Source organism: Malaclemys terrapin, chromosome 18, assembly GCF_027887155.1.
Source record: "Malaclemys terrapin pileata isolate rMalTer1 chromosome 18, rMalTer1.hap1, whole genome shotgun sequence".
Lineage (NCBI taxonomy): Eukaryota > Metazoa > Chordata > Testudines > Emydidae > Malaclemys > Malaclemys terrapin.
In genome coordinates, this window is record NC_071522.1 from 2,940,557 (window position 1) to 2,966,205 (window position 25,649).

The 25,649-nt window shown below is 41.8% G+C and overlaps 1 protein-coding gene across 2 annotated transcripts in view; it reads left to right on the plus strand.

Annotated features, from left to right (window-relative positions):
• GOSR1 (golgi SNAP receptor complex member 1) overlaps window positions 1–15,755 on the plus strand; it is a 61,428-nt gene extending 45,673 nt beyond the window's left edge. For both annotated transcript variants that reach the window (XM_054008144.1, XM_054008143.1), the window contains exons 8-9: window positions 9,946–10,028; window positions 11,264–15,755. In XM_054008144.1, the coding sequence (XP_053864119.1) occupies window positions 9,946–10,028; window positions 11,264–11,388 (208 nt within the window). In that variant the 3' untranslated portion in view covers window positions 11,389–15,755. The remainder of the gene's footprint in view (window positions 1–9,945; window positions 10,029–11,263) is intronic.
• The last annotated feature ends 9,894 nt before the right edge of the window (window positions 15,756–25,649 follow it).

A 25,649-nucleotide genomic window follows, 5' to 3' on the forward strand; every position in this document is an offset into this window, starting at 1 on the left:
AATAGGACAGACTCTCCCCTAGACTGGTGGTTATTCTTCCATAAGATATACCAAACCAACAACAAAAGTGAACTTCTGTCTTCTCACACTGACTAACAAGAAGTCAGAAATACAGTCTCCTGAGGTATCCCAGCCCTTGTTTCGCCACCCAGACACTAGACTTAATGATGAGTGGTTTATTTAAAACTAATTTAATCAACCAAAGGGTTCTTCTGATCCCAAAGGACAAGCCACATACCCAAGTCAATATATAACTCAGATCTTATCCAATAATCACGCTGTTGACAGTCCTTTAGTATCAAATATCTAGCTGTTTATTTAGAAGTAGGGTGACCAGACAGCAAATGTGAAAAATCGGGACGGGGGTTGGGGGTAATAGGAGCCTATATAAGAAAGAGACCCAAAAACCAGGACTGTCCTTATAAAATCGGGACATCTGGTCACCCTGTTTATAAGAGAAAAGAGGAGAGAGTTAAAATGGTCAAAGGAATCAAATACATGTGCTCATTGCAAAGTTCTTGTATTAGGTTTGTAGCAGCGATGGAATAAACTGCTAGCTTATAATGTCTTGGTCTTGGTAACATCCAAAAGATTGGAAGGTCCCCAGTCCATTGACTGTAGTGCTCCTCTTAGTGTAAGTCCATAGTCCAGAGATCAGAGCAAGGAAGAGGCAAAATGGAGATGCTTCCAGTGCCTATGCTTTCTCCCATGTGGAGGGAAAACTCTGTTTTAGTTTGTGAAAAGTCCAGTTACAAGATGGAGTCCAGAGTCACATGAACTAGTCACGTGACCTTGCATGCTTCAGTGACTCAGGAGCAACCATTACCCATATTCTGGCTGAAGCATCCTCAGGAAGGTCCATCAGGCAGGGATAAGCTTCTTCCATGTCTGTTGTATGAGCTAAGTGTTCTTTAATGGGCCATCAACTTGAATAGTCCATTCACAATGTGCTGGCCTGACAGGATGTAAACTTAACTACCTTGTGGGTGTTACCACAGGAGCAAACACTGTTTGAAATATTGGTATACAGTCAATATTCATAACTTAAGATGATACATGCATACAAATAGGACAGTCATATTCAGCAAATCATAACTTTTTTCCATTGACCCCTTACGTGACATACTTTGTACAAGATTTGTTGCAGTTGTATGCCGATATACATGGTCATATTTTAATAACAATGTCACACCCTCCACTTATGAAAAGTTGTAAGGATTTGTAATGACTTGGTGGAGAGGACCTTGGTTTAGGGTCTCGCCCAAAAACACAGTGCCCCTTAATGCCCTTAAGAAAACACTGTTTCGCTCTGGTTGTATAAGTTTTCAAACCTGGCAAGTGTCTGAAGGTTTGTTCCCAGCCACTTCCTTCCCTCCTGAAGTGGGGACTTCACTGTTACTCCTAGGGAGGAGGGGGCAAAGGGTAGGGGCTTTGGGGGGTTGTCTGTGTGTATGCATGCACTGGCTCTTAGGCTGCTGATTACAGTGCATCCCTTCAGTACTGGAACTGTCAAACTAAGATTCCATCTGTTCTGAAACAGTCTTTAAGACTGATTCTGCCAAACGCTTTGCTGGGCATGTAGCAAGAAGAAAATTTGAGTGCTTGTAAGAATCTAGATTTGAAAACTGTTTTCCATCTCAGAACCCTTTACAATACATGTGTGTGTGAGTCCATTTCTGTTGAAGTAGAGTGACATTTATGGCCTTCTCAGAAGTGACTCTTAAATGTATTTAACATTAGTACTTGGCTTGGAGCCCTGCACTTGATACATCAGATTATGATGCCATCATGGATCATTCCTATTTAGACACTAAAGCATGCAAAAGAAACCAAGGAGAGTTAAAGAAGCAGAAACTAACTTTCAAAACCATAAAATTCATCTGCCACTATGCAGTTAAATATATTCTATTTCAAGAGAGAAGGCTGAGTGGCAGGGCTTCCAGCAGAGACCAGGGATATTGGATCTTGGTTCTCCCAGAACTCAGATAACTAGCGTATTCTAAAAGAAACTTACTAGCTGTTTCCTCCTTATGTTCCTGTGACTGATGGAGGACAACCAAGTAACTCTTATGTGACGGAAAGTATATACTCAACATATTTTTAATGTTCCCGCAACAAAATTCAGTTTCTCTTTAAAAAAAAAAAAAAAAAAAAAAAGTTCAGATCTGGAAGCTTGTTTTGTCTGTAGAAATTTCCATACCAGATCAGACCAAACATCCATGTCGTGTAGTATTCATTTTCTGACAGTGGCCAGTGCCAGATGCTTCAGAGGAAGGTGCGGGAAATGCCATGGTGGACAAGTATGAAATAACCAGCCCATAAGGGATGTTTCTTCCTTGCCTCGATCAGCTAGGGGCTGCCTTCTGTCCCAAAGTACGAGGCCCTCTATCTCAGAACCAAAAAAAAAAAGTTAAAATGGGAGTTCAAGTCGAGAGTACAGGTCTGTAACCATTTTGGGATAATTACAGTCTCCCTATAATGTTTATTACAAATCCAATAAATTCAGAGTTAAGGTTACGCTTAACGTATTTGGATTCCTTTAAGCTATGGAAAGGCACTCAGTGTACTTAACTCTGCCTTGAAGTGATGCTGTGCAATAGTCTTACAATTATGAATTTTAGTATTTGTAGTTCAGATTAGATAAAATTATTTTTAAAGGCACCATAGTTTTCATTTTGTTTCCCTTTCATGGTCTCACTACAAGGCAGAGGTAGGTACTCTCAGTATGACACAGATGCTTAATTTCTTAAAGGACACACTTTTAATTGATTTTTAACTAAAGAACATAACCTTTTATTTCTGCTATATCTTTTATGAGCCAGGATGACCAGAACAGAACTCACCACTCCAGATGAGGGTGCACCATCAATGTATATAAAGGCATAATGTGATTTCAGTATAACATTTGCATCATATTCTTAATACATCCTAACATTTTGTTTGCATGTTTGAGTATAATTTATGCATGATTCATTACTTGTTGCAGTTTGAAGATAATCCAGTACTCGCTGTTCTGAATGAAAGCCAAATCACCAACTGATGACATGTCATTAACAAAGCTTGCTGAAAACCTACATTGTTGAGCTCTTCTTCCCCTCCCCCCTTAAAATTGACCTCCCCTGCCAGGCAATGTGGTTTAAGAACCTGTGATCTCATTGTTGAGAAGCTAGGTCCCCAAAAGGTCACCTTGTTTCATTTTAATAATTCTTTGCATTTTCAGCTAAGAATATTTTGTTTTCCAAAGGGTAAGAGCTTAGTTAAATTAACTCACATTTTACACATTCAAATTATGCATGAAGGATAAGCAAATGCTTTGTAGATGAATTCTTATTTTCCCGCCCCCACCCTCTCCAGGTAGTTGAAATCCCATTTAACTATTCAGGAATATTTGGTTATGCACCTTTATACTGCAATTTTAAAATTGGGCTCACCCAACATTTTCTTTCCTGCGAATATTTCAGTAGAAGTTGTCTAGGTGCCCTATATTTTGTGAAAGTTCTAAGTTCTTAATCTGTAAACTTTAAAGTTTACCAGCTTTTGATTCCCTCACTTATAAAGTAGGCTGCTTCTCTCATTGGATGTTAAAACATGAAATCCTCCATTCCATAATAAAGTCTCATAATTATTTCCCCAGGGCACCTTGTCGATAGCTCAGCAGCACTCTATCTCCTGGCAGTCATCTCTCATCTCTTCTTCAATACCTTGAAGGCTGCTTTAATGAATCATTAGATGTGTTGTAAGAAAATACATAGCTTAATGCAAAAAGGTGATTTGCTGCTGCATGAGGATTCTGTCTGAACAATTAACTATGAAACCAGTGCATAGGTCTGAAGCTGAAATTCTTAGACAAAGTTTCCTGTGTGCAGTAGTGAAATCTTACCTACAGTTACCGAGCTACCTACCTACCTACAGTTACTGAATTATACATCGCCCAGTAATCCAAAATTCCCTGGAAGCTTTCCTCAGTAGCTAATTACTTTTCTAGGGTCTTCTGTTGATATTATAACCTCAAAACACTAGGGAGGAAAAACTTTTGTACTTAGTGTGACAGACCCAGACCAGTGGGGTACAAGAGTCTGGTAGAGGGCAAATTATACTGGTCACTGGATGAGTAGTTTTCTGTTCCCTGAGTGACCAGAGCAGGGGATGCACTAGAGTAATCAGGAACCTGCTAGAACCAGTTAAGGCAGACAGGCTAATTAGGACACCTGGAACCGATTAAGAAGAAGCTGCTAGAATCGATTAAGGCAGGCTAATCAGGGCACCTGGGTTTTAAAAGGAGCTCACTTCAGTTTGTAGTGCGAGAATGTGAGGAGCTGGGAACAAGAGGCGCGAGGAGCTGAGAGTGAGAGGGTGTGCTGCTGGAGGGCTGAGGAGCACAAGCGTTATCAGACACCAGGAGGAAGGTCCTGTGGTGAGAATAAGGAAGGTGTTTGGAGGAGGCCATGGGGAAGTAGCCCAGGGAGTTGTAGCTGTCATGCAGGTTTCAGAGTAACAGCCGTGTTAGTCTGTATCCGCAAAAAGAAGAACAGGAGTACTTGTGGCACCTTAGAGACTAACAAATTTATTAGAGCATAAGCTTTCGTGGACTACAGCCCACTTCTTCGGATGCATATAGCATGTCATGTAGGTGTTACAGGAAGCACTATAGACAGCTACAGTCCACAGGGCCCTGGGCTGGAACCCTGAGTAGAGGGCGGCCCCGGGTTCCCCCCAAACTTCCCAATTGACCTGGACTGTGGGTTCTTCCAGAGGGGAAGGTCTCTGGGCTGTTCCCCAACCCACATGGTGAATCTCTGAGGCAAGAAAATCCGCCAAAAAGCGCAGGACCCACCAAGATAGAGGAGGAACTTTGTCACATTAGTTACAAATGTATATAAATGATCTTACAAATGACATGTGATTTGACATGTAATATTGCCTGACATGCATCCAATTTTTATTTCCAAACTTTTTTTAGCATTGGATGATAACTTGCTGCTTCTTTTCTGTACTCAGCTGTTGATGCCCTGTTGAGAATTTCTGTTAATACCTTTTGTTGAACATCCTTTACCACATTCTTATGTAGTATTGGGATAAAGACAGATTGCTGTAGCTTGTTTCTCTTTCCCTTCCATGTTAATTTTCGACATGAAAGGGATATCCACTATAAAGATTAATCATTCTCTTTCACTGGGCTAAGTTAGTTCAGGTACCCATGGAAACAAACAGATTTGCCATGTGGTATGTTTTCTGTTGTTCACAGAAAGACTCCTAGACCAGTTTTCTATATGTGACCTCCCTCTGCTCTTCCTGTAGACGTGAAGGACATTAGTTACCTGAGTCAGACAAGCCCTTGAAAAACAAGCGTTGGTCAGATTGATGATGACGGCTCTTTGGACTGATAGCATTAATTTTCTCCCCTTTGCCTCAGAATACCTTGCATTTATATAGCTCCTATCATTTCAAAGCACTTTTCAAACTATAGGAATCACGTCAACCACCTCTGGGGGTGACATAGGGTAGGTGTTAATAGTGCACACCAACACTATAGAACATTTTAAGACAGGAAGCCAAAAGTATCACAGCCAATTGGAACTTCTGGTAGGCAGAATTTCATTACCCCAATTTCAATTTGAGCAGGATGCTGGGGTTAACACTTCACTTTTATATAAAATGACTTTGGGATGTTTAATGGTGGTCAGAACCTTGGTTTTACATCTCCTTTGAAAGATGGTTCCTCCATCAAGGTATTGCCTACTATCACCATGCTAAGACATTTCTTCCAAATCTCTACTGAACAAGTGTTCTGCCTACAAAGCTACCAACACCACCTCTGTTCAATAGCAACGTGCTTTGTCTTTGTCTTCCATGCAAGTGCTGAAGCCATCCTGGCCTTGCTTAGCTTATAAGATCTGATGAGATCATAAGGGAGATGCCTGGAAATACCTACTGCTTCTCCAAGTAGCCTGCAATTTTTGTTTTATGCTGATCTGACATGAATATATAAAAAAGAATGCTGAAGATGATTGACAAAAGCAAAATAGTCCATTGGAGACAGGAATTGCTTTAAGGCTTTTGTTAGTTCTACCCTGATGACTTTCAATTCTCTTAAAGAATTTTTTAAACTTCAACGTGGATATTGAATGTTAGTCTGCTTTTATGGAGTTGTCATTTGGAAATATGAGTTTAATACACATGCTTGTCACTAAACTGTTTATAAATATTGATGATTGATCAGCTCCCAATTGACCAGTAAGCTTTCAACTTGATTCTAGTGCTAATGGAACTCTAAAGTGAAATAATTTATTGATCTACTCTGTCAATACATATTATTCAGAAGAATTAACTGTAAGGAGCTTCGGGGGGGAAAGGCTAACATTCTCCATAAAGACACAAGATGATACCATGACTCCACAATGATATTGGAAGCCGTTGATGGTTTCTTTTACTTCATGTTCCTCCAAACACTGCTGTTGGGTTGTTTCACTTCGCCTTCCCAAAAGTACTGTTGTTTAATATTAATAGTAATGTTCTGGTCTACTCTTATAGCTCTGTAGATGAGCATGATACTTTACAAACTCTCAGGTAGGTTAGGCATTGCCCCTAAGGGTTTCCAATTGAGTATGAACAAAAAACAAAATAAGAGGAGGCATGAGAGTTGGAAAAGAGTCTCCTAAGAGATCAATGATACAGTTCAGATTTTTTTTAAAGTAGGGGAGGGAGGATGCATGGCATGTGAGAGAGAGGGTGAAGTTACGAGCAAAAAGGGCTTCTTGGAGTGGAAAAGGTAGAGGAGAAAGTGGAAGAAGCCAAAAGCAGTGTCATGCTACAGGGAGGTGTTTTAGGGACCAATTGACCCAGTGTGTGTTTGTTCCCCTAGTGAAATACAAGTGATTTTTGGTATTGACTCTGCTACTGCTCTCCAAAGACAACTGTTGGACTTGGCCATTCTGTCCATCTTCCCTTCCGCGTTGCTACTGCTGATTGTAGTGTCACAGAGGCGCAGCAAAGCAATATTGTGCCTTAGGATGATCCAGAACTGTTTTGTCCCAAGGTGACTGTCTTGTTTCAAGGACCTTTATTGCTACCTTGCTAATTATTCTGGTTTCAGGTTCCCATAAAATGTATGGTCACATTTAAAGAGATCAAGAAAGGCCTGTTCTGCACTTGAAAAGTCTCCCCGTGTAACGATTTTGTTGGTAGAGTGATTATTTTTCACCAAAATAGTGTTATGGGTAAAACTCTTAGTATGGGTGCAGTTACATCAGTATAAAGGTGCTGTATACAAAGAGAGCTTCTTCCTCTTCCGGTACAGCAATATGCTATACCAATATTAGCACTTCTATACTGGTTAGCTGCACCTACCCCAGGATGATTGAATGGCATTAACTATTCTGATATAGTTGTAGTAGTATGAGTTTTTATGTGCAGATCAGCCCAACTTCCTGAAACGAAATGAATTCCTTTTTGTTACAAACCTGCTCTTGAGAGCCAAACATTTCCAGCATCAAAGGTTATGTCTGCTCAGCATCTTGGAGTCCATGTGAGCAAGCTCTCAGCCCAGGCCAACGGGTTCGCGCTAGCGCTCTAAAAACAGCTGTATGGACAGCATATGGACGTTTCAGTTCCAGCTGGAGCTCAGGCCCCGAAGCCCACCCTCTCCTTAGGCTTCAGAGCCCGAGCCGCAACTTCTAAGAGGTGTTACGCAGCTATTTTTAGAGCACTCGCGTGAACCCTACCAACCCAAGACTCTCAATCCAGGCGCACAGGCTCACTCCTGGGGTTCCAAGTGCTGCATAGACATAACCAACGAAGTTTGGTCATAACTGACCCTATTTTAACAATGTTGTGGTTATCAACAAAATGCAACATTAGCAATATACCATGGGACCTGGGAAAGAGAGTTGGGCTTTTATCTCCAATGCATTCCTGACTCTTCATTCTTGCTGACATTAGATCAGTGTTCAGAGAATTAGCAGGGACTCCTGTATAAAGACATGTCGGGCTCAGCAAGTTAAAAATATTTTGAAAAGGTTGGGGGTCTGCCTCTATCTTCAGCGAGAGAGAGCTCTTTCTAACAATGTGGGTTTTCCCCCTCTGAGAAGGGCAGCATTGAACTTGTTCTCCTGTGGCCCTATTTTATGTTGTAATGCTTGTAAAATATTTCATCTTTTGCCCCTCCAAAACAAAACTTCTCAGACAATCTAAACCTCAAACTGTATCAGGACCCGTTTGATTTTTAAACCTTTATGCTCCTCGTGTGGGTTTAGTCAACAGAAATGTAAGGGTTGCATCCTCAGCTATTATCCAGTCATATTGGTATATATGGCGTATGCTCTGTGTGTTCTTGAAACCTTCACCAGCCAAGGAGACGGGTACTTCTCTAGTTATGTTGTCCTTTTCTCTTCCCTGTTCTTTATTAAACACGCTAGGTCTCCACGAGCCACAGCTCTCACATCTTTCTATTTCCCCCAGGTGTAACTGAGCTTAAATGTTTGTCTTGAGAGAGCCATTCCATTCAGGTCAGCTAAATAAAACTTGAGTTGCAGTTGTAAGTAATAGACTGCCTATTCGTTTTCTGTTTCATCTCCTTGTCCTATAACAGAATAGAAACCAAATTTTCAAAAAACTTTTCTGAAATGCCTTGTCAGCATCTTTAATTGCCTGATTATTTACAGTGTTCTTGATCATTGAGGGGGGAAGGAGGTGTGCCTGACTTTTCCAGAATGAATGAGATTTGAAATAGAAACATGTACTTTTGTTATGAAAAGTTATTTTAGTATCATCTAGACCAGTGGGTCTCAAACTTCTGTACCAGTGATCTCTTTCACACACAAGCCTCTGAGTGTGACCCCCCCCCTTATAAATTAAAAACACTTTTTTATATATTTAACACCATTATAAATGATGGTGGCAAAGCAGGGTTTGAGGTGGAGGTTGACAGCTCGCGACTCCCCAGGTGATAACCTCATGACCCTCTGAGGGGTCCCGACTCCAAGTTTGAGAACCTCTGATCTAGACCATACTCTTGTATGTTTGTAAAATATAATGTGTAGCTGCTGCATCTAGTGCTAAAACGGCATTGTATGATTAGAATTACGTGAGCTGGCTGGCTCATGGATAGAGGTCTCAGCAAGGGCAAGTATTTTAAGGGAATTTGGTGACATGATGGAAACAAATTGAGTGTTTTGGGGTAATCTAACTATGTGGCATCTCTTTCTACTCCAGCTGATGAGGAAAACCCTCCATTCTAACTCACTAGTAAAAGATAAATTAGAACCAGAGTGGACAAGCTTAGCCCAACTGATGAGCCTTCATTGCCCACTTACCAGGAGCCTGAGGACTGCAGCTACCTTGCGTGAAATAGAATAGATGGCAGCACTGTCATAGAACATAGCTGCTATAGAAACTCCGTGTGATCCTTGTAGAGTTCCATTGGCTGTATTTGACCTCAGGCTGCACTTTGATCATCTCTCCATTAGAAAGTTCACTTTTTCACATTGTTCTAAACCTTTTAATTATGATTGATTGAACTCTCATTTACTCAATTATTTTTATATCCATCACACCATAGTGTATCAAACAAGGCTTTCAGGCGCTGTCTTGAGCGAAACAAACATGTGGATCCTCACAGTTCAACCAAACTCCTGATTCTAGGATCTCTGCCATAAGAATGTTTCTAGGCTTGTCTCTAATGTTGTCTCATCTTTTTTGTTTTATTTTGTTTGTTCTAATAATCTGCACTGTTACCAAAGTTGCACGCTTTTGCCTGCTCATAGCTTATTAAAAGGAAAAGTGGCAACAGGCTAATCGTTGAAGATTAGTGGAGAAAATGTGATCTCTGGAAGGTAGCTACATCCCATTCATCTGAAGGAGTTTTGCACACTTTGCTTTTCCGTTGTTTCAGCTTCCAGGTTATTTTTAGTACCAGCGATTTGATCCATTCTTTTTTTCCTCCTCCAGCATTGCCATGGCAACAAAAGAAAATATGACTTCGCAGAGAGGGATATTGAAGTCAATACAAAGCAAAATGAACACCTTGGCCAGTATCCTTTCTGAAAGAGCTGTGCTGCGAGTGCCTTCAGGAAGAAGCTATCTCGACACAATTCATTCTGCAAATTTGGGCTTCAACGTATTTTAACAGGCAATGGCAATATAACACAGTCATCATACGTCTGCTGAGCATTATGCCTGGCCCACTCCATCAATAAGATGTCTTGCTCGGATTAACAGTGTGATAAACTTAGCTGTTGGGTTTTTTAAATGCAACTTTGAATACTAAATATAAGCCAACATTTAAGCTTCATTTAGAGATCTACAACAACAAAATCTAACATACTCCAACTACATACACTCTGCTAGAAGTATTATTGTATTTTATTGTTTTCCTGGCATTTTACTTTCAGGGACAAATGGCTGCAGTTTGATGTGGATGTGTCATGGCTGTAGTGCAGAGCAAAATGTTTCCATGACTTGAAGAGCCCCTTGTGTCACTCAGACCTCTTGATTTTAAGTTTTTAGTTTGTTCATTTCATCTCCCCCATTTCATGCTCCAGGCTAAAGAATGTGCTGGATTGTGAAGTCATGCATGTTTACCATTTTTCCTACTATTTCTTCTTCTCCATTGTAGCAGCACAACGAGGGGCATTAGCCTCATTTGATTAGACAGAAGATATGTCCTGGAGATATGTAGCTTGATGAGACATAAATTTAATTAGACTGTTTTTTTAGTGACTGGCAAGAACAAAAGCAGCTCAATAAACGTTAGCCTTAAGAGATTCGTGGGTGCAAAGACAAAACTCTGAAACTTGCGAACTTGTTGCAGATCTCATTTTTATACATTAAATAAATCTCCGTATTTTACAGTGAGGGCAGTTCTTCCCTCTATGCCATGCAGTAAACAGTCTTCATCTGGGGGATAGGAACTATTTCTGTAGCCAAACACCATCCGTTGTTCCCGTTACCATTACTAGTGTTCTGCTAAATAAATTTCACAACCTTTTGTATTCAGCTATCCCAGATTTCATGCTGGATTACATATAGGCTTCTGCATAAACACCAACTTTACGCTTTTCTGTTACCCTCTTCCTCCCACTGTTTATTAATGAAGTAAAATTGTAATCTTGCTAACTAGCCATAAGGCCTTTTTGTCACATCTGTTTTCTTGGGTTTGTGATTAGTTCTGAACTCTTTGCTTTGCTGCTCATGTCTGTGTATAGATCTGGGCTCTCCCCAGTTTTGATGCTGCTTGCTAATATGACCTTAACTCAGACCCCCAAAGATCGGTTTCCCGCAGTGAACAATCTGATTCAAAGGATCAACCTACGGAAGCGACGGGACTCTCTCATCCTGGGTGGCGTTATTGGCATCTGTACCATCTTATTGCTGCTATACGCTTTCCATTGACGGACATTCTCCATAGACTCTGATAACCTTATCTGCTCCCAACCCATCAAGGAGAAGTGGGTGGGGGAAGTCAGTAGACCTGATAAACAGCCTGCACATGATGGCTGGAATATCAGCATGATGTCTAAGGTTTATGGTGGCAGACTTTACAACACTGGTTTTGAGCTGAAGCTGCAGTATTTCTCCTCCCCTGCCAAAACTATTTCTTTTTCTTTGGTCAAATTTTGCTTAAATATTTTTTTTAATCCCCCGTCTCACTACAAGGTAAGTAATATACAACATTTATGAGACTCAGTAGAGAATCTTCCCTACTTGATGATGGTAATGAAATCTGTCATTGGCTGTTAAGTGAAACAATTGTTAAGCTTCTCTTAGGTGGAATTTCTTCAGGAAGTCAGTTTCCCCTGACGGTCAAGTACAGGACTAGATATTTTTGCCCTATAATAAGGATATTGCAGCTTTAAGCCATCAGGTTGGTTTGTTACTGAATACAACCTCTAAGTTTTTTACTCATGATTGAGCTATTGCGAGTCATTTCTACTTAACTTGTGCTGTGAAAACTGTGCTCCTTCCCACAAATTCCTGAGACAGATAAGGATTGTTGAATTCACTTTTTGCACAGAAGATGTCTGAACTGCTATCTGAGGAGCACTTACAAGGTTTTTTGTGGCTTTAAGGGGACTCCAGGAAATATTTGCAGTCCTGCTTTGGAAAAAGGGAGCATAGTATCCTCTCAGTTTTACCGTAGTATTAAGTCATTTAAAGTGACCAAACACGCTTTCACCTGAAAGTAATCTTTTGGGTGTAAATATTTTGGTTTTGGCTGATATCACAAAAGGCTTCATAAAAACATAATAGTTTCAAAAGTCTATTTTAATTTAGATGAAAGGTATTCTAATAGCATTAATATTTTTACACTGTAAGTAGGATGGAGTCTAACCTGTACATTGGAAAGGGAAAATACATCGGTTAAGCCTGATTGCCAATGTATCTGTGTGCAAAATTGTTAAATACGTAGCTCCTCATAGTAGAGTTAAATGAATGAGTGGCTGAATATGCAATTACGTTTCTTCTCTAGTATCTGAAAAACACATGTACATAACTATTTTTTTCAATTGTTCATTGTCCAAACACAGCAGAGATTTTAGATTGTTAGCAAAACCTGTTGGGTTTGTCTCTGCAGATGAATATCTGTTAAGAAATCTAATGTCAGGAATGTCTTTGATATAGCAAATCTACAAATTACAGGTTCTCTCCCCTTTCCAGTTGTTCTATGCCATCTTCGCCTGTCTTATAACGATAACTAGCAAAACTCTGAGGCACTGGCCTTTTTTTGAAGAACTTCATTAACTATTTGCACAACTGACTTACAACACTCCCAAATTTAATGCGTCTTCCCATTAATCGTAGTTGCCAGAGGCGGTCCAGAGACCTTCCCTTGTCTCCAGGTCCTCCTTTGTGCTAGAAGAAGACAGGCCACAAGTTATAATTCCTTTTATTACTGCTTTTATAGTGTATGTGCAGTACCCTGTTGGAGGGAGTAAAGAATTGTGCCTGTGTAGTGTGTGTATGAAACCACACAGTTGTATAAACTGTATTGTTCATTTGGACTTGAAAAAGGCTTATGTGCAGAATACCCTCTTTGTGCCAAACAGGCTACAAAGACTCGTTTTGTCGGTTATTTTTGGGATTAGAAGGCACTTGCAATTAATGCTAGTAAAATTAAGGTTTGCCTTTTTAAATAAGGGATGGTCGTTTGGTTGATTGGGGAATATCCCTGGTTTTGAAATGAAGTGCTCATTAGGTTTTTTTCTTGATAAAGACTGAAGGATAAAGGAAATTTATTAATGAATCTCTATATATCAAATCTCTTCTCCCCTGATACTTTATTTTCTTTGATTTTTCAAAGGGCCCTGACTGGCAGTTATGCTCCATTAGGGTTTATAGGATTTGGTTGCTATGTAGTTGGCAATTATAAGACCTGCAAATCATAAATAAATTCATTTATTTAATCTGATGACCAGTCTTTTTAATTAGCTTAATTGATTTGGTGCATTATTTAATCTTACCGTGTATTTAAAAAAAGCTATGAAAATGTGCAGATTGTAGCAAATATCAATGAATTTGTTAGGACTGTGGAGGAGCTGATATGTTATAGGGCATAAAGGAGTAGAAATATGATGAATTCCCTTTGAAAATGAGGGGTCAATATTGGAGGTGGCATTTCAGTGGTTGGCAACTGCTCAGTGACTTTGATTTGGTGCCGGTGTTGAGAGGGGTTTGTATCAAATATATTTAATTATCCTAGCAGAATTGCCCTTTCGTGAGCTACTGTCAGCCATGTACCTGACACAAGCAGGCATCCAGCATCTCTCTAAAATGGATAGAATGGCTGGCCTGGGGGAGAGACTTGCTAAATGCCATGAATCTCTTTCTAGCATAGCTCTATAATTAGGGACAATGGACCTTAAAATAAGGGAGAGTAAACAGAAAACAGTGGGCTGATTTAAGATTTAATCCGGAGTCTCTGACCCACTGCTCCTCTCTTTGCAGCTTGTTCACCTGCCTCCTATTGCAAAATGTATTTCCATATTTTTTTGTTGTGTCCAGCACTTCTCTGCCTTTCTGGTTCTCAAGGCCAGTTAGAGGCGCCTGTCTTGGAGGTGGGGCTCCTCAGTAGTCCCATCAGTGACACTGGAAGTGTTGCCTTCCTGTTTATCCACCAGCAGGAGCTGTAGGGAGAAGTTGTGGCCAAAGCACAAAAACAAGCTTAGATCACTTTCAAGTTGCTTCTCAGTCTCCATCGCCTCTCAGAGGGGAAACACATTGACCTGCGGGGGCTCTACTATCACTTCTTTCCATGTGCTGTTTGTCAGTGACCAACCACCTGTTGTAAAGCTGTCTGGTAAGCCATCAGTTCTCCTCAAACTCCAGAAAGAGCTCTTCTGCCCTCTTTTACCCAGCCCCAAATAAACACAGGAACATTTCTTCCTCTTCAGTCTCCTGGCCCACTTTCTGGCTAAAAGTTGCAGCATGATTTTTCAGACTCCAGCCACCCGAGCAGCAATCCTGGTAAAATCCTGCCCGTAAGTAGGATGCACAGCGATGAATTCCCTGAAAATGTTATAGGCGTTTTTATGCCAAATGAGTGTTGCCTGTTGATGCTGTGCTTGGCAACCTCAGTACCAGACTGCTGTTCCTGCAATACTATTGATCACTATTCTGTATCCTTCACGAGAGAGAGAGAGAGAGAGAGAGAGTGCAAAGTAAGGCTGCACAAAGGGTTTATTTTATTCCCTCAGCCTGTCTCTGGGACCAGTAGAATGTTCACCAGATCCCTCTTCATTAATAAGACAGGACGGTGCTTTTGAGTCTGCCTGCTGTTGAGAGGTTGTAATGGAAAACACAGCACTTTCATTCTTCAATTAATCCCTGGCAAATTTAGGAACTTCTGGGCATAGAGTTCTGAATTCAGTTAGGAATTCACACCGCCCCGTTAGATAACCAAGCAATGCTTTTCTTCAGCTCCGTGCAAAAGTCCTCTTTTGAAGGGCCCAGCAAAATCAGAATGTGCAGAACATAAAGTTCTTCACTGGGTGTTGAAAATAAAAAGGCAAAAGTAGATGTGTAGGCAGCGTGTAGGTGTGAGACATGCATTGATAGTTCAACTGCCAGGGCTTCATTCCTCAAGGAACCCTGAGAATTCCTGCACAGGGGGCAACGGCTGGCCTAGCACTTTTGGCTATGTAGCTAATTTAGCCAGCACAGTTAAACTACTAAAGTAACTAAAAGTTGCTTCCCAAGCACCCTTGATGCACAACAGGATTTTTTTCCTATTGTTTTCAACTAACACTCAGGGCAGGGAAGGAGGACACAGGCTTTGTTCCAAAGGGTTTCAGAATGATTCCCTCCTTTAGAAAGTGACACAGTTGGTGTTACATCTGCTCCCTTCCCTGCAGAGTTTCGTAACAATGTGCAGAATACATCGAAAGACAACTTCAGAGAAAGCTGAGCCATGGAGACATCTGCTCCTTGTGCCCTGTCTCTCGGCTCATGCCTGCAGTGGGAAGCTTTCAGCTTTGAATGAGTCAGCTGTTGGTCTGCCCACCATTCAGAGAGCGGGAAGCCGTTCCAGTCACACTCTGTCCAGACTAACGGTTGTTCTTTCTCATGGAAAATACCAACCCAGCCCCATGTATGTTCTTTTCCATTTGCACTTTCTAATTCGTTTGCTTTTCAAATGGCTTCTTGAAACCTAACTATTTTATTGTACCTGTAATTATTTTTGTTCTCACCTAATGTGCATTTTCTGTCTGTATAAAAAAGCTTTGTTATGTAATTTAATAATAAATTAGAATTCTAAATGATGGTGCTTTTTTTTTTGTTTCCCTATAAGAGTCCCAGGCTGCCTACACCTCAGTTTTAAGAGGTGGACAAGACTTACGTCATCCAGTCCATCTCCCTACCAGTGCAGGATTGTTACCTAGAATAAACGTTCTAATGTTTTTCTCCATCTTGTCCCAAGCAATAGGACTTTTATCCCTTCCTATAGCCCGACTGGAAGTGTTTCCACATATACAGCAGAAATGGACACGCTTCCTCCTATTTATACCCATTTGTTCCACTCTAAATAGTTCCTCTCCCTTCTTGATGTTTAAACCCCGATTACTTTTATCCCTACCCTTTTAGTTCTCTCTAGGCCAGCACTACGGACATAGTTCCTTCCTTCTCAGCCTCTCTAGCCCCATACTCGTTTGTTCTCTGAATCCCCTCTAATTTGTCAGTATTTTTCTGGTAACAAGGTCCACAGGATTCCTCCACATCTGTGACTAAAATTGCACTGGCCTTGTTAGTTGCCATACTGCGTTGAAGACTTGTGTAATTTGTTGTCATCTCACACCAGAAGCGAATGGTGTTGGTTACTGAAGTAGACAGTGTAACAAAATGTGACAGCCATGCATGTGCTTTCTCCCACAAACGCAAATTTGGTCCATTCTCCTTTTTGCTGTGAGCATTTACATTCGAATCACTTCAGTATAGTGATGGTGGCTGCTTTGACGGGGTTTCAGGCGGTGGGAGTAAGCATTTTCCTCATTTCAAGGTGAGCTAAAAGGCTTCTGTGACCCAATACTATAAAGCGTTTACGCCAACACAGGCGTTGGTGCTCATTTAGGCATTAAACTGCAGATACATGTACCAAAACATCTGAAAAATCCTATCTATGTAGGACTGGTTCAAAATCCTCTGAATTTTTTCTCCAAGAGGTAATCAATAGCAACTCAAGAAGTCTAGGAAAATCCTCTACTTTTTAGATGCTTGGGAGGTCATCAGCTCACACGAGAATTCAGAAAATGTATCATTTAATGGAAACTTAATGACCTCCTCCATCCACAGTTTAACACATTCCCTCCTTCCCCATCCCCACTGATGTTTAGACACTATGGATTCATTTTTTTCATTTCACTCTGTTTCACACTGTTTTCTGCAGGAAATTCTTAGTTCTTGTGATGGTGTTTTTTCCCTAAGCTGATTTTCTTCTACCTAGGAGTGCAGGTCTGTCTGCTTCCCCTCTCTCCCCCTCCCCCCCACCTGGCAGAGGCCCCCGGGCATAAGCTTAGCTTTCACATAAATGCCAACTAGTCCTGCCATCCATCTGAGACTACCTGTCAGAGTGATAAAAATGGTCTGCTCCTTTGAGTCACTGCCTGTATCTATCCTTTTCATTTGAATGCACAATGTAACACCTAGCCAGCAGGCTGTTGCCTGCTACTTCTCATGTTTGTGCAGAGCACTGGAGGAAAACCTGTCCATAGCCAAAAGGGATTAGAGAGAGCCGGGCATGCTGTCCCTTTTAGCACTTGCTTTAATTCGGCTAACTCAGCTTCCCCGGCTATGGAGATTCAGATCCACCTCTCATCTTGGGGCACAAACCTCTGCCACCTGGCCTTAGAAGTGCATCGTGGCAGTCGGTGTGATCGCCTGTTTGAACACTGATGTAGCAGAACTTAAAAAATAGCTTTATTTTCTCTTGTAAAGGACCTGATTGATTAAAAGTTAAGCAACGTTAACGTTCCTCCAGCCAGAGACTGCCAATGAAACGACTGTATTTTTACAGCCGTTTAAATGAAGATGTTCTTGCAAATAATGGATCCTTGCTGGCAGGCAATAGGAATTGTTGTTGGGTTCTCTAGAGAGCCAGATAACACTGTTACTTCTGTTTAAAAACAAAACCCACATTGTTGCCAGTAATACCTTGAACTACTTTCTCAAACAGGATAAGTGAGCCATGGGATGTGACAGAAAACCTCTGTGTGTAGAAAAGGTAGATTTTGCACAGCTAATCATTGCCCTGAAGTGCAGCACTGCACTAAATTAAGATTATACTTAATCACCCCTCGTTTGTTTTGTCACTTGCTATTTCTCTCCTGTATGTCCAAGACACCTCTTCTGTGACAGAGGTTGTTTCGTGTAGATGTCATGTGCCTATGTTTGTGTGTGTCATATTAAAACGAGACCCCCTACTGCAAAACTAATTCTTCCAAGTTTCAATTTCATTCTAAACTCTTGGTTATCTTCATAAATGTAGTAATGCACGTCCAGTGGGAATATCTTAAAACTTCACACACACCCTCACCCAAATGGCCTATGGGCTTGCCCAGTAGGGTACAAGGCGTCTGCTTTTCTTATACTAATCCATGAAGACTCCTGGGAAAGGAGAGATCAGCAGTAAGTACTTTGTAGTAGAGGTAGTTGTGACCGGGGAGGCAGTACGATATAGCAGAGGATTAGGAGTCAGAGTTTATTTGTGTCTCTTCCACTGATTCACTGTATGACCTTGGGTAAGTTACTTTATCAATGTGCTTCAATTTACCCATCTGTAGAACAGACTTCATATCTGTGTCACTAAAGCAATGTACAGCTTAATCATTTTAATGTGCCTTCAGGTTTTATTTAGTCTTTCAATCAGAAAGAAATGCTATGTAATCTGATTCTGATGGAAGCGTTAATGTGCTGTGGCCCTATGAAGGAATAGGCAGCATGCTCAATTTAACCTTTTCATAAGAGACAGTGACTCTGCTACTGGACAGAAGGGAAAGATAAACAAAGGAAATGGCTCTTACCATAAGACAATTTCGGGGGCAAGTAGAGCCGATATTCTAGCATTGAGCTGTTCTGTACTTTGCAATTTCCACCCCTCTGTTCCAGGGACTGAGATAAGGAAATACAGCACCTTGGACAGCTCCCCAGCTTCATTCAATCCTTTCACCTTTTCTGAGAGCCTGTAACAGGATTTTTCATAGAAATGAGACTGGCAGGGATCTTGACAGGCCAATTAGTCCAGTCCCTGGCACTGAGGCAGGACTAAGTATTGTCTAGACCATCCCTGACAGGGGTTTGTCTAACTTGTTCTTAAGAACCTCCAATGACCGAGATTCCACAACTCCCCAGGTAATTTGTTCCAGTGCTTAACTACCCTGACAGGAAGTTTTTCCTAGTGTCCAACCTAAATCTCCCCTGCTGCAATTTAAGCCCATGACTTCTTGTCCTGTCCTCCGTGGTTAAGGAGAACAATTTATCACCTTCTCTTTATAACAATCTGTTTAACAATTTTGGTTTGATTCAGAGCTGTATATTGTGATAATCCAAGATGACCATGGTTAAAACAATGACTAGGATGGGATGTGGAAAGAAAACAAATGATGGTGCAGTTCCTCATTAGGGGGTGTTTAATGATTTGCATAACTATAAAGCTGCTTGCAACATGACCAGAGAAGCAAAGCATGCAAACCTCAGTCTTCAATAGCACCGGGTTGTCCTCAGTAGCTGCATTAGAAATAAATAGCTCTTAAAACAATTTGTAAATTGGCCTTGTTGTCATGAATGTATGAGACATAGTAGCATGCGGTAGGGTGGGGACAGATGTTGTCAGCTGCTTCAGGACACCTCTGCCAGTACAGCTTCATTGGGAGTGCTACTGCAGTCCTGCCCCTGCGGTATTCAAATCCAGAAAGTACTGTATCTGGACACTTGGCAAGTTACCTTTGTTCACCTGTAACTGGGCTAGCCTTGTAGTCGTTTGCTGCATCTTTTATTTCCATTCACGTGAGCAATTTGTTTCAAGCAAGAGAATGTGATTGACGTGTTGCTGGATAGCAACAAGAGACATGGGAGTTTGTGTGGTTGAGTGAAGCTCATGAAATAAAGAGGCCCACTTGGTAATGCATTTCAGAATCACCAAGCTGTGGCCTTGTTAATAGTATCTGAAAGCAAGGATAGGTTTCCATAGCCTTCATGTGCCTATTAAACATTCCTGCCCCGGCAGTCCCAGCCTCATTCTAAATCTCAGATTCATAGAAATGTAGGGGTCATCTAGTCCAGCCCCTGTGCTTAACCAGGACCAAGTGAACTAGACCATCCTTACCCGGTGTTTGTCCTGCCTGTTCTTAAAAAACCCTCCAATGACAGGGATTCCACAACCTCCCTTAGAAACTTCTTTCAGTGCTTAACTATCCTTTTAGTTAGAAAGGTTTTCCTAATATCTAACCTAAATGTCCCTTGCTGCAGATTAAGCCCATGACTTCTTGTCCTACCTTCAGTGGACCCAGAGAACATTGATCACCATTCTCTTTATAGCAGCCCTTAATATATTTAAAGACTCTTATCAAGCCCACCCTCAATCTCTTTTCTCAAGACTAAACATGCCCAGTTTTTTAACCCTTCCTCATAGGTCAGGGTTTCTAAACCTTTTATCATTTTTGTTGCTGTCTTCTGGACACTCCAGTTTATCCACATCCTTCCTGTAGTGTGGTGCCCAGAACTGGACACAATACTCCAGCTGAGGCCTCACCACTGTAGAGTAGAGTGGGACAATTACTTCCCGTGTATTACATATGACACTTATGTTAATACATCACAGAATGCTATTAGCCTTTTTTGCAACTACATCACATTGTTGACTCATATTCCACTTGTAATCCACTATAACCCCCAGATCCTTTTCAGCAGTACTACCATCTAGCTAGTTATTCCCCATTTTATAGTTGTGAAATACTTTACACTTGTCTTTATTGAATTTCATCTTGTTGATTTCAGGCCAGTTCTCCAATTTCTCAAGGTCATTTTGAATTTCTAATTCTATTCTCCAAGGTGCTTGCAAGACCTCCCAGCTTGGTGTCATCTGCAAATGTAATAAGCACACTCTACACTCCATTATCCAAGTAATTAATGAAAACATTGAACAGTACCAGACCCAGAACATACCCCTGTGAAATTCCACTAGAAATGTCCTTTCAATTTGACAGTAAACCATTGATAATTACTCCTTGAGTACAGTCTGTTAACCAGTTACAGACCACATTTCCCTAGATTTGCTTATGAGGCACTTCAATTAACACATGTTTTTAAAGAGTGGTAAAGGGTTTTGGTCACATGCCTCCAGTTAAAGCCAACAAAGTCTGTGTATTGCTTTAAAGATCTGGAGGTTTCATCTCCCCCTGAGACAGTGGAATGCACGGGTTTTGCACTTCCAGTGCTGGTAATAAGTGGTGCATAAAATTCCATCTTCATTTGGAATAAAAAAAGGTAAATTATTTATAGATCTGCATCCTTTTTTCCAGCTCTCTAGAGTCAATAATTTATAGTAGCACAAGGGTACAATTTTTTATTAACTATCAACCTTCAATAGGACTGTTGTTCTTATCAAAATCTGATGTCCCTCCTGACGCTATCAAATGCCACAGATGTTGATGCATTATGGATGAGCTGTGCTCCAGTTCTTTAATCCTGTTGCAATTCCATGAGACTGTTTCTTGTTGAAAGAGAACTGAGCATTTTTCTCTACATTCATAAGAAGAGGCAGGAGTTAATAGGCTTTTTGTGTTTTATCTACTGTTTCCTTGAAACTGGGGAGATCTTTAGCGCATGCTGCTGTATGGATTTAATTTTCAAGATCTTGAGAGGGAAAATAGTCAACGCTTATAGGTAGAGATTTATATTTTCCAAAAATTGTCCAAGCAATTACTATTTATCCAAAATGCGGTGATTCAGACATAGATGCTATGCATGCAATCTGTAGGGACAGTCTAGTCTCTGGGATGAATGCCTTGAACCAAGCTATGAATTTATCCTTGTCTTAATCTTCCCCATTCCTTTGGATATGTTCATAACTGTTTTATAAACATGGGTTCATGTAAATTAATGACCACTTCTGCCTCACCTCTGCTGAATTAATATTGAATCCCAGTGACACTAAAATCTTTCTCACAGTTGACTCCCATTTATGTCAGTTATCATGGTAGAAAGGTATGTTGTGGGCTCTTCAGATCAAAATCCCACCTCTTCATTACTATGAATTGAGTATCCAACAATGAGATTTAAATCCACAAAATCCTCACCGGTCACAGACAATGTCTTGAATAAATCTACAGCTCTTCTGGTTTGTGCCATTTTTGCCTGTTAGTTTCAGCTTTTCCAATTCTTTTTTAATGTAGAAACTCCTGTGGACTGTTTTGTCTTGATCTGTCTCTTGCTGGTTACATGTGTGATTCTTGCCACATCTCCTGCTTTACCCTCTTGCCATCTCTTTTAGGCTTTAACTTCTCCCCTGCCCTTCATACCCTTTCTGTCTTTGTTCCTGATGTAAGACTAAGACTGCTGGGCTTCACTACCTGAATTCTTTTAGCACTGCTAGTAAAGCTGGGCACTCTGGATACATGGTCTCAGACTGTAATTAATGTTCCCCGTACGTCCTTGAGAGAGAACATTTGCTGTTCTCTCCTCACCAGTCATTTTCTCCTCTTCTTTTGTCTTTAGTTTCCCTTGAGTATCCCTTATCAATCAATGGTGTGTTTTTGGTGTCCTCTTCTAGAATCGTTTTCCTCGAGCTCTTGCATCCTGTATGTTTTTTTTTATCTTCCCTTTTTGCACGCGGTACATCCTGTCACATGCTTTCCCCTTCTTCACGAACATTTGGCCTGTATTTCAGCGATACTCATTGTCACCTCTGGTCTCTTGTTCAGATCTAATTACAGCATCATTTTGTCAAAAGTTGGCATTTATTTTATATTTATGTAGCTGTAACGTCCAGAGGCCCCAGTCAGAATCAAGGGTACCACTGTGCTAGACAGTGCATGTGTGAGCACACACAGGCCCTACCCCAGAGACTTGCGGTCTTCAGCTAAATTCGACATTTAACCTCTAATTTGTTTGGTTGGAATTCTCTTTCAGGACCAGTTTAATATGTTTTCGAAGGGTGCAGCGTGCCCCTCTCCAAGGGTTTTCTTTGGAGTGATGTCTGGTGCTCTTTTCATCCAAGACAGAATGTGTAACTTCTGCAGCACGCCAAACGCAGAAATCGGGACCAAAGGTTGGACCAAGCTGTCCCACACGGCTGAGCAGAGCGGTCGCCATTAGATCACCGGCCCAACACATCTGGTAACATTTCGTAAGGATTCGAACGTTCTCTCCCTTCTCCGAAGTGTTTTCAGGGTTCCAGCCAACTTTTGCTTGATTGTTTCACTCATTCATGGAAACGAAACTATGACACTAAAAGCATTAGAGCAGGAGGAATTGCAAAATATTAATCCTTTCTGCGCCTGGTGAGTTCTTCTCTGATTACTGGCAGTGATCAAAAGCCATCTGTTACACAGTTACTCTCCCTGTTTCTGGTTGGCCTCCTAGAGGCTCTGGAGGCACATGAAACTAAGCTATGGCTTTTGATTCAGAATCATTCTGGTGGCTGAGGTGCTCAGATATCCCTGAACTACAGCTCTCTCCTATGAGGAGTCACTTTGAGTCTCATTGGAGGTGGGAAAGGTCCTGCTATTCTTTTGGTCCATCATCCTGAGAATGCAGAGTTGGTTCCCTACAGTATGTTTCTTAGTGCTTTATCCAGTCTGGTAATGTTCCAGGCGCTAAAATTCCCCAGATGCAGATGGTAACAAGTATGTACTCCGATTTTTCCACTGAAGCTGTCAATAAGTTCTCTAAGCATATTGCAAAAACCTAAACAATAGTCAAGATGTCAAAGACCTTCAAAAAACCTCCCTAGGAAGGATTTTCCAAAATCTAGCCACAGACTCCTGTCCATCTCCCATACTAACCCCCCTTGGAAAACAGGTGAATCTTGTGATCTGTCATGAAGATCAATAATACTGGGTTCACCTGGACCAACGGCAGAAGTGAGTGCTAAACCTGAGGACCTCAAGCCAAGAATGCCTTGCTGGCAACCCTCTCCCTTTGAGATTTGGGGCCTCTTAACCTGAATGCCCAAGATGATCACAACTACCACATGAGAAGGAAGCATCTCAAGCAGCCAGGACCCAAACCATTTAGGCACCTTAAACTTCACCTGGAAATCAGTTGATCGCCTTTGCAGAACACGGGTGCAGTGTATCCTTTCCAGGTCTGCCATATAAAGGGACAATCTCCAGCCCCTAAAATATTTACTGTTCTTTTCTTCACTCCCTCCTGGCTCTCTTTGTATACACACACCTGCCAGGTGCTCAGTGCAGAGCCAGAGTTCTAAGGTTTTTCCTCTCCAGAGCAGTGCAGAAAAGGGGCATTATTGCCTCCTTTCTCCATAATGTGAGGTGCCTGAGCATGCAGGCCCAAATCCCATTGGGTTAGCCACTAGCTAGTGGCAGTGCCGGTCTTCCCACTGGTGGTTTGGGAGGCACAAGCACTGGCAGAGAGCACAGGGAACTTATTTCCAGTACTGACTTGATAGTGTCCTTCAGAGAGTGATACCTGTGCATGTAACCTGTCACGGATGAAGAGTATCTGATGTGAAACTTGTGCTGCAGCGGCATCAGGTTTTCAGGGGAGTGGCTCCTTAGAGTGCTCTAGGGGGTTCAGGAACATTGCAGGTGTAAAAAGAAACCTTGGCTTGTCCGCTTCGAAGGTGCTGGCCACACGGTCTCTCTCTCAGGCCAGGTGTTAACAAATACTTTACAAGTGAACATTTTATTACATTCTGTGAACTTTATTTTAAGGACTGTTAATGCTTGTGATGTGTAAGGAGACAGTCAAAGGTCAAGACTGGTGGCCTGCGTGGGTCCCTAGGTCATGGCGCAATGCATCAGGGCAGTGTGTGTATTTCCGGGGAACACTCTGTAAAAGATGGGGTGCTAACCACGCTGCCCTGCTGAATTGCAACTTGAACCATGACAGTTTGTCTCCCTAACATAACCCTGGTAAGTTTATAATGGTGGCGGGGGAGAGACGCCTTCACTTCTGACCCTAAACTGTTGGGCGGTTGTTCGCTCCCACTCCAGAGGTAGCTGCATTTCAGGCCTCGTCTACAGCACAGTCAGGAAGATCTAAATGTATCTGTTTCTGATGCAATTAAATTGGTCCCCTCCTTTGCCAAAGCATGGACATTAGGTTGAGCATCTTTAATTGTTTAGCTTAGGTCACATACAAGCCAGCATAGATCAAACCATTTTGAAACATGCTTGAGTGTCCACATCATTAATGAAACCAATGCAACTTGGTATTTGGAGCAGGCCTCCGGGTGGGTGATGTGATCCCTGAGTATAGCTTGCCTAAGGAAAGATAATTTGTCAGGAGCTCATTCAAGAGGAAAGGTGTTATTGAATCTCATTTTCATTCCCCTTTTTCTGCTCTAAAAGCAGCTTCCCTTCCTGCAGCCCTGTCCCAGGGGAGCAGTTGTGGAAGGGGTAAGGTATGGTACAGTGGAGCCGACGTGATCTAGTCCCTCTTCCTGGTGTGCTTTCCCGGCTTGTAGACTGAGATGAGTTTCCTCTGCCTTGCAGGGAGTTACGGTCGTGTGCGAGTGTACAAAGGAAGTGCCATTCAGTTCTAGAGCACACGTGCACGGGGCAGCACCATGGATTTGCTTGGCCACCTTAACGCCTCTTGGCTGAGAGTGTTTCCACTGCAGCAGAGTCACTGACGACTGCGTGTGAGCTCCCTGACCAGTCACTAAGCGCTTGGTGATCCTGCGCTCTCCTCGGTGAGGGGTGAGAGCTGCTCCGATGGGCTAGCTCTGAACTAATAGACTTGTAGGGCTGGAGCCGGAGCCAAGGAGGAATCTGGTGTAGGGAGCCTTTGTTTGCCCCTCGCTCCCTGGCCCAGCAGGGTAGCATGCCCCGTAAGGCTGCACTCAGCTACTCTCTAGATTCATCTGGCTAATGTAGGAGTGGCTTTAAAGGGTTCTGGGGGGTTGCGTTCCACCATCCTTGGTTAGGAATGAGTCTCCTGGTTGGGTAAAACATGGGCACTGGCGAGGGGTGGGAGGT